At 38.0% G+C, this 9,613-nt stretch overlaps 1 protein-coding gene across 2 annotated transcripts; it reads left to right on the top strand.

The window, feature by feature from the left end:
• Window positions 1-4,508: 4,508 nt before the first annotated feature.
• On the top strand, window positions 4,509-7,257 carry LOC115153115 (visual system homeobox 1). 2 transcript variants are annotated; one of them, XM_029698180.1, is made up of 5 exons: window positions 4,509-5,155; window positions 5,500-5,578; window positions 5,721-5,844; window positions 5,973-6,165; window positions 6,434-7,257. In XM_029698180.1, the coding sequence occupies exons 1-5, from the start codon at window positions 4,759-4,761 to the stop codon at window positions 6,694-6,696; spliced, it is 1,056 nt and encodes a 351-aa protein (XP_029554040.1). In that variant the 5' UTR covers window positions 4,509-4,758; the 3' UTR covers window positions 6,697-7,257. The 2 variants fall into 2 exon arrangements, with proteins under 2 accessions (XP_029554040.1, XP_029554041.1); XM_029698181.1 differs by having other exon boundaries at window positions 4,511-5,155; window positions 5,973-6,153.
• The last annotated feature ends 2,356 nt before the right edge of the window (window positions 7,258-9,613 follow it).

Here is a 9,613-nt window from a genome sequence, read left to right as displayed (position 1 = left end):
CGTTAATGTGGATGCATGCTACCATGATTACAGATAATCACGAATGAATCGTGAATAATGATGAGAGAAAGTTACAGAGGCAGAAATATAATACCCCCCCCCCCACAAAAAAAAGCTAACCTCCCCTGTTATTGGAAATGGTTAAAGGTTAGCATGTCAAGTCAACAGGTATGAATACTTTCTGAAGGCACTGTATATGTCAGGAACGTGGCCCATCTATAAATCAAACAACCTCCACATGCCAGGGATAGCCAGAGAAAATTAGAGCAAAAGGCCATTTTTGATGTTATGTTCTTTTAAGAGTTTATTAATCTTGGCTGTGGATAATCACCTAGAAATATAATCTGGAAAATAATGATCAGATAATTTTTACTGATTAGCTTAATCCCATGTAATCCCATTTGATGACACCATGAAACCTAGTCTTGCAATCTGGCCTTTAAAATAATGTTTTTCCCCACTCCACTCAATTCACTCCAAGCACCCTTTTAAGGGAAATGGGATGTTTTATTCGGAGTATTTTAAGGGTGTTATTTCCATCAAATGAAAGAGGGTGCTGTGTTTATTTAATTTTCCTAAATGTACCCCGTGTTAACTTTAAGATTCTGCTATATGGGTTCAGAAACTGCTGAAACAAATTGAATACCAATCCTGGTAGCTTACTAATGATGGTGCTGGTGTACAGTATGGGTCTGGGTTTACAGGCTGCATAGATTCTTATTGCCCTTATTGTCGTTATTTTCGATGCAGTACGCCTAATAATTATTACTGCGTGCCCACAAGTCTAATGCATACTGACTCGTTGAGGACATTGATTTAATCTTATGGGATGAGAATAAATCATTGTATGTTACTTACCTCTTAATTGACATTGAAAAAGCTTATCTGATGTTAACTGTGGATTATCCTGAATCATCTTTTACTATTTTACATCGTTTGAAATTCGGATAATTCGATGTTAGGATGGCCCACTTCTTATCTCCAATAACTGAATTCGCAGCCTATCATGTTAAAATACCACGATTTTCCGACTATAAACGAACTAGTAGCTATTTACAACCATGTCGATCTAAGGCTGTGTGAAAAACACATCACGTGCTCTTTGGTGGATACGTGCCCTAAAAGCAGATTTCACACAGCTCTGTATTCAAATGATAGATTAAACAAATGTAATGCATTTGGTGTAATTATCTTGGTTAAGACGATTTCTCGAATTGCTTTTTAAATAAGAGACCGACTCGATACACTTTCACCTCCTTAAATGAAAAGTCATTGGGCAGACGAGGACGTTTTTTTTAATATACCTGCAGCAACACACCCCCTCCACTCAATCCGATGGGATTAGCATCATTTGGTCATAATTTCCCCAATTACTTGTACACATAAATTTCGTTTTCTCCCGAGACCTCAGAATTAACTTTAACTGCAGAAATAAAGATAATACTTCCGTCCATGTCAAAACAATCTTATCCTAATATCTATTCAGACAGGAAATTTGGTGAAGGGTCAGATTACAAACTTTATTTAGAACAGCAGATTTTCTCGAAATATGGTTTGCTCAGGCCTCAGTGAAAGTGTACTAAGAGGCCCACTGGGCACAGATGTCAGTTCAACGTCTAGTTTTGATCTACATTTGGTTGAGTTGTCAACTAACGTGAATTCAACGTGAAATCAACGAAAAAATGGATTTAGGTTAAAAGATGGGTGAAAAATAGACGAAATTCCTTTACATTGATGACTTCAGAAGATGGGTTGTTCTTGAATTGTGGTGGCATTTGCCATCCCTTTCCTTTGCAGCCATGAAAAACACTTTCAAATTACAAATAGTTACACATCATACAGAGATGTAGGATCTTCATTTGAGCCAGTTTGATACAGCAGGAAAATAATCCTGCAGCAACAGCAAATATGAATTATTACGTGGATTATAATTCAGTCTAACATTTCTAAATGAAAATTTCAAGCTTCAGAAGTCTTTTTAATACACTACACGTTTACAATTCCTGCATTCTTAGGGTAATCAAATTGGCTCATCCCAGTCATGTATAAAGTTGTAGTGACATGTTTTTGGATTATATAGATGTCTATCTATTATTTTTAATGCTATAACATTTTTAAAAAACGATTAAATATATTTTACAGATCAATAAACGCAAGGAACGCTATTAAAATACAATTTCTTTACTAGTATAATTTCTGTCCCTCAGTTTTATGTCATTGGTGTTACCGCCTTGAAAATCACTCATTACAAAGATATACAAGGACCTTGAGCATTCCCTCCAGTGGCAAACTGTTATCGTGGTATATATTACATAGAATAATTAGCTAATCACACCCTGAATTGTAAGATTCCATTGATCATTTGGTGTGTCTTAAACCAAAGTGCCACTTGGTGTTACTCACTTTATACGGAGGGAAATAACACTGTGAGCAAAATTATTAATCATATAACTTTAGTAAATCATTTTTAAAAATGTTGGGTATGCTTGATTCTAAGGTTAATGACCTTAGAAAATCCTCAATAACCAAAATGTCTCATCGGTGTTACTACTCTTTCACTGCTGGTGGCACAATGTTATCATAATAGTACAAATTATTTAAGGGAAGGCACCACACCATAAAAGGGTATATTTTTTCCCTTATTCATATTACAGTTGAATAAAGACACCGATATAATACTTTTTGTATTACAACTTTTCTGAAATATTGTATTATATGCAAATGAGGCGATATCTCATTAAAAATTTGCATATTTGAATCTACTGCAAATCTGTTTTTCTGGACACTGGATGAAGTCAGTTTAAATATTTTGGTTTCATCATTTTGTTATGGAACTTGTATAAAGCAGCTTGTGGATATATACTTTGTCATATTTATATCTGTAAATTACTAAACCATGTACATAAACAGCATTTTTGGCACATATTTCCAACATCTTTTTGGCACATTTGACAACATATAAACAATTCCCTCCATACAAGTTTGGCGACTATATCGAATCATAACCTAACAAAATGTGGTGAATACAGATACTTCTGAAGCTGACTTTTTATTGCTGGGTTGTGGGAAGAGTCTGACTTTCAGGAAATGACAGTAACATATAAAAACAATTCATTTAGCCTACCAAACGCCAAAAACCTATTTACACCCAGTCACAATCTCTTCAAAGTAAGTTACTACATATAGTCCAGTTTGCAACATTCTCTATGTAATGGAATTTTAAATTATGTTAAAATGCATGACGTTTTGACAATGTTATGGAGTACCAAACCTGCCATAATTATAAATAAATGAATAAATAGATAAATACAGTAAATAGATAAATACATGAATAAATACATGAATTCACATATAAATACATGAATGCACACATAAATAGATAAACACTGTAATTATTTAATGAATCCCACTTTCATTATATTAATTTATATTATTTCTTCATTTATTTATTGCTGTATTTTTTCCTCCAATATGATAAGGAGGGGGTGTCAAGTAAACATATGTGGGTGGTATCTAACATCATTGGTGGATCAATGTCATGGTGCACTGCTCAATTGGATTTGCCTGGGGTGCGTTCAGTATGACAGAACAGTGTTTAGGTTAGTATTTTGTCTCTATTTATGTGGTCATATATTTATTTATTTTTAATTATGGTAGGTTTGGTCCTCCATAGAGGGTAGTATAATAAACAAAATAAAATATACATTTACATCAAGTTTTTGACATGTTTAAGGTTACTATTTGCAAGTGCTAATATTAAATGACTAAAGTATATGGAAAAAATGTAATTTCAGCCTTCAAGTCATTAAGCTGCCATATTAGTTGATTTAGAATGGAAGATGTACCCAAATACATTTAAATAAATAAAAATACAGGAAAAAAAGGTTTTTGTAGAGGTCTTGATTATGGAACAGGTTGCAGCTGGTGGGGATCTGCTCTGACTCCAGCACACCTGTCTCCACCCACACAATCACACACACACAGAGAGAGAGAGAGAGAGAGAGTACTGGGGGAGTGGCGGCAGGTCAAGGAGACACAGGATGAGCAGTAGAGGGTGTTGCGGGAACAGATGTGACAAACTGAAGATGTAAAATCAACGTGATAACAAATGGAAGCTTAACAGCATTTCACTCACAAAATTGACCTACAACAGGCTACCCTTTGTAGAAAGTTTATCATTGTACTTTTGCATTGCATATGGGTCATTCTTAAATTGAGGGGATATTTGGGCTAGACTAGTCCTAGTCAAGAGGCTATTCTCACATTTTCACTGCACGGACAATAAGCGGTTTTCGTTAGGATAGTATGTTTCCTCATCTACAAATTAATAAAATAAATAAGCATTACTGAGCAAAGACCATAGCGCAACAACAGCAGATTGAGATAAAACGAAGGTTGATCATTGAAAAATGTCTATAAACGTAAAATAAATAGTATTTTTTAAGATGTAAAGCATGCACTATTGTTTAGCTGGAGACCTACATAAATGCCATTTGACATCAGAGAAGAACACTTAGGACCAGTTCAGATAGAGGGGACAGAGGATAGAATCCTTATCGGATTTGAGTCAAAATTGGTGGCAATTAATCCTTAAGGCTTGAAAAAGGGAAACGCCTCCTTTCGGTTTGACGGGTCAGGTTCGCTCTGATTGGTCACTGGAGGGTATCCCGGGACACAACACAGGGATAAATTGTCCTCCCATATGCCTGCCACCTCATCACCCAAGCCGCAGGGAAAAGAGAAGTATAGCGCTTTACAATGACAACCATGACAGGAAGAGAGGATGGCGCTGAGGAAAAGCCCAAAGTCAAGATGCTTGCGCCTGCATTCGGGATCGATAAATCACGACTTCATGGATCTGGGTTTAGGTCTAAAGGCTTTGCCATCACGGACCTACTGGGTCTTGAAACGGATCTCCAGCCTCGCCCATCCGGACCTTATGGAGTAGGAGGACACGGGGATGTTCAGAGCGCTGGGATGGGATTCCCTTTCGCTGGAGGATCCTTGCCTCTTGGTCTGGGGTTCCTATGCAGTTTGGCGGCTCAGCAACCTCCGGGGGCCCCCTGCTTCCTACCGAGTCACATACCCCTCCTTCAGTCCAGGACGGAGAGCCATTTCATGCAGAATTTGGAGCAACAAAGAGACGCCTACTCTGGTACAGCTCATTTCAAATGGTTGACTTTACAGTTAGTTAGCTGTCCACTTAGCATGTATTCTCAGGGGGTGCTGAAACCTCATGTAGCTCAATGTATTTAAAATATTCAATGCATTCAAGATTGACGTAGCATCATTTTATCTCTCAAAATTAAAATGTTGATTGAATGTTAAACCTATCCAAAATAACAATTTTCGTCTCGCGCTAAATTTGATGACTCTATATTCCATTTATAAGCACTCTATTTATTTAACTTTTCTGTACAATTACAACATAATTTATATGTTGGATTTGCGTTTGATTGTTTTTCTCTAATAGCCTATATGTTTCCCTTTTATTTTAAGATGACGAATGTCTCTCTGGTGAACGAAACGATTCGAAAAACTCAGGGAACTCACAGAAGAGAAAGAAAAGGAGGCACAGGTTGGTACATATGACGTAGTTTTATTGCACCAGAGCAAAAAGAGAAATTGATTAGGCTATTGCATTAAATAACTACAACGAATGCCTTTAGGACGCCGGTTTAACAAATGCTTTCAATAAAATAAAATACTATCCATTACAGAACTGTGTTCACTTCTCATCAACTGGAGGAGCTGGAAAAGGCATTCCATGAGGCACATTACCCAGACGTGTATGCCAGGGAAATGTTAGCAATGAAGACAGAATTGCCTGAGGACAGAATACAGGTAGGCTATTTATAACAACATGTAGGTTACTACAAGGCTGAACGGGCGTGTAAACTTACAGTTGCCTTATTCAAATAGTTTCATCTGCAAAATGTTCCAAATATCTAACATTTGGGCCTATTTTTCAGGTATGGTTTCAGAATCGTCGGGCCAAGTGGAGGAAACGTGAGAAGTGCTGGGGACGCAGCAGTGTGATGGCAGAGTATGGGCTCTACGGTGCCATGGTCCGCCACTCCATCCCTCTGCCAGAATCAATCATCAACTCCGCCAAGAGCGGGATGATGGGCTCCTGCGCTCCCTGGCTTCTAGGTGAGCCAGCAGGTTGTTTGCTTTATTAATAATATAAGACTCAAATATGTATTTAATCACTTGAATACATAGCTGAGATGTGTTTTGTATCCGTACAATGTTTGATGGACATTCAGCCAACATATTTCATAACGTATACATTATAACGATAAAGGTCTAAATGTTAGGCCACATTTTCGTTTACAGATAGACCTATAGGCCTAATGTCTATTTATTTTTGCTTTATTTTTCTATAGGCTGCGCTGAGACTAATTGTTTTTCATTTTATCACTTTACGCAGGAATGCACAAGAAGTCCATGGATATAGTAAAGAAGTCCCCAGGAATGCCAGAGTTTACACACTCGGATACTAACTCCGAGGAAACTAAAGGGAAAGACAGCGACGTGTCCTGGCCAAATCGCTCTCGTGGTATAGACGACAGCGATGACATGGCAATAGACCTCTCCAGCACCTCTAAGCAGGACAGCAGCAAGAGCACTTTGAAGTCAGCGTCGCCCCAAAGGGATTCCATTCGCAACAGTGATTTAGACGATGAAAGCTAAATAAATGCCAATCCCCGTTGCAGACAGTGAGCTTGGACATTTGCCTGGAAATTATGCTCACTTGGAAGACAATTATTTTCCAAAGATGCGCAACATTCCCATCACATTAGGGGTGTACAGTGTACTTGTCTTATTTCTTAATAATTGTATTTGGACATATGTTTTATAAAGTTGTTTGGTTTCAAATATAAGATCATATTTAATGTTTTGTGTGTTGTTGAAATAATATTTCAAAAAAGAAGAGAGAGGACCACGGAGAGGACATATAACCTCTTCTCCCGCAGAAACGTGTTACACGATAAATCAAAATGCAATTTCTCTAAAAACAATTAGTGAAAATGTACAAACCTTAGGCCTACATCTAATTTCATCTTTTTGAAAGGTGATGTTAGGGTGTAAGCCTATCAAATGGCACAATTATGAAGCACTTTAGTTGTGTTGATACTGAATGTCATTCAGAGGTCAATTTCACCGCAATGACAGCAATAATAACAACATTGTAATAACAGCAATATCAGGAAAACAGTACCTGGATAATTAAATAAAAATATTTTTTTGAAATGGTGTATTTTTATTGATTTGTTCGTATAGGCCTACCTTCATTCACTTGATGTAGCCTAAACAACGTTATTGGTTCCACAAATCTGTTTTAATTGTAGTATTTACATGGGTTAAAAAGACAGAAGTTAATGCAGTAAGTAACCCAGTTACCCAGTTGCGATGTAAATTAAGCATTACAATGATCATACCAAATGCATCGCCTTTCTAAATGTGTCCCGAATAAGCACATAGAGAGAACGTTCAGTAAGTTAGTCAGACCATGTGTCGCTACAGGATCGAAAGAAAAGCAGCGCTGCATTCGGATCAGCTTTCTCCATTCAAATCTTACCTTAACATAAGAAGTAGTCAAAAATACTGACCACGGATCAGCTCCTAGAGCGATATTACCACCTATGGCTCCAACTAGGCTATTGAGGCAGTTTATTCCTATCCAATAATAATGCACTAAATCCTAGATTGGGCACATCATTGCGCCCGTTGTCACACATTATTTAATACATTGAGGCACAAATCACAGACAGTAGCCGAGTTGCAAATTAGAACTCAATTGATTGAACATGAAATGTATTTAAATATGATTGAAATAGCCTATATAGGCCCATGTAACCTATGTAGGCCATCTTTTAATGCAGTCATCTCGGTTTTTATTTGAAGCATAATCTCATCCTTCACTTGTTTATAACAATTGCAAATAAGATACTTTGGCAACTTTGTATTTAGTCAACTTCTGCTCTGAAGGTATCAGCAGTCACAGTCAGACAGATAGCCTAAACATCTTGATTCTACAATATATTGAACCTTTAATATCCAAAGAACCAAAAGGTTCTATATAGGACCCCAAACGCTAATAGCACACAGTTTCACGGTTGATTTGATTTAGTGACAAAACAGGTATAATCAAATACAATGTTTTGCTAATGTTGAAAATCCAGTGGACAACAGTATACATGAACACTTATACCTGTAATAAGATATGCCATCTTTTACCAGCGATTGTATTCTCAGATCAGTGTGTCAAACTTCAACCTGATTTTTCAGCACCCCTACTTCCTGTGGCTATGCCTGCTCCCGTCCATCTGTGGTCGTCCTCTCTCTCCCAGGGGCATCACATCAAGCTCTCGCTCTCCGACTCTTGGAAGTCCCCTTCAACTCTTGCTTAAGAGTCATATAAACAATTGGATTGATGAACGGTGGCACCATGTGCAGCATCATCATTGTAACATGCTGGATACTTCATTGCTGAGAAAAGCAAAAGGACATAGTTTGCTCTTATTGTAGTATACAGGTTGCAGAGTCCTAGATTATTGGCACCAGCTGAAGTAAAACATGCAGAGATAGAAGGCTACAGTTCTACAAGCATGGTGGAGGTTCAGTTTACGGTCCATAACAGCCCTGTGTGCCTCATTGTATACTGTATATGCCCATAACAGGATCAGAGGATGATGATTGAAAGAGTCATGACGGTAATGGGAGGGTCATGGAGCTGTAACTTTTGCACAGGATTAAAGCTCATAGATGCTCTCACGATTCCAAGCTCACAGAGCAGCCCTGCAGTGGCTCTGTTAAATGCACCCTGTCCCAGGTTGAGCAGGACAAGGTCATTACTGCCAAGTGCCAATGGTGACACTCAGCACCCAGATTATCCCCAAGGCAAGCAGCACACGCCTGGGAGTCATTATGCCCAGGTAGTGGATTCTGTGGCAAATAAACACATATCTTTCTAACGCCATGATGTCCAGAGTCATTTGAGAGTTTAAAAATCACAGTTACCATAATACCAAAAATGCCTTATATTCAATGTACAGAATGAAGACCTATGGAGGGAGATAAATAGTCGATGATTGATGAACTAAAATACAATAAACCACACCAAAGCTCATCAGCTCAGAGGAAATGTAGGCATAGGTTTATCCTTACATGCGTCGACGCGCTTGTTGATTTTGTCCACCCACACAAGATGCAATCAGGACTCTGAACCAACTATATTAATTTGGGGACAGGTCGAAAAGTATTACAATTTTCCGGCAATTTAGCTAGCTAGCTAGCTGTTGCTAGCTAATTTGTCCTGGGATATAAACATTGGGTTGTTATTTTACCTGAACTGCACAAGGTCCTCTACTCCGACAATTAATCCAAAAATAAAAGGGTAAACTGAGTTTGTTTCTAGTAATCTCTCCTCCTTCAGGCTTCTTCTTCTTCTTTGGACTTTATATGGCGGTTGGCAACCAACTTTAAGGTGCATTACCACCACCAACTGGACTGGAGTGTGGACCTCAGTTCATCTTTCAATCACCCACATGGGTATATGCTCCTAAAAACCAATGACGAGATGAGAGAGGTGGGACTTGAAGCGCTT

Source organism: Salmo trutta, chromosome 18, assembly GCF_901001165.1.
Source record: "Salmo trutta chromosome 18, fSalTru1.1, whole genome shotgun sequence".
Lineage (NCBI taxonomy): Eukaryota > Metazoa > Chordata > Actinopteri > Salmoniformes > Salmonidae > Salmo > Salmo trutta.
Note: the sequence above shows the minus strand (reverse complement) of the source record. Positions and strands in the feature narration are given on the sequence as shown.

What these genes read in the sequence shown, in the direction of transcription:
- LOC115153115 (XM_029698180.1), top strand. Translation starts at nt 4,759, where the DNA reads ATGACAACCATGACAGGAAGAGAGGATGGCGCTGAGGAAAAGCCCAAA. An exon ending in ACAAAGAGACGCCTACTCTG is followed by an intron (nt 5,156 to 5,499) that starts GTACAGCTCATT and finishes TTTTATTTTAAG; the next exon opens with ATGACGAATGTCTCTCTGGT. An exon ending in GCTTCTAGGTGAGCCAGCAG is followed by an intron (nt 6,166 to 6,433) that starts GTTGTTTGCTTT and finishes CACTTTACGCAG; the next exon opens with GAATGCACAAGAAGTCCATG.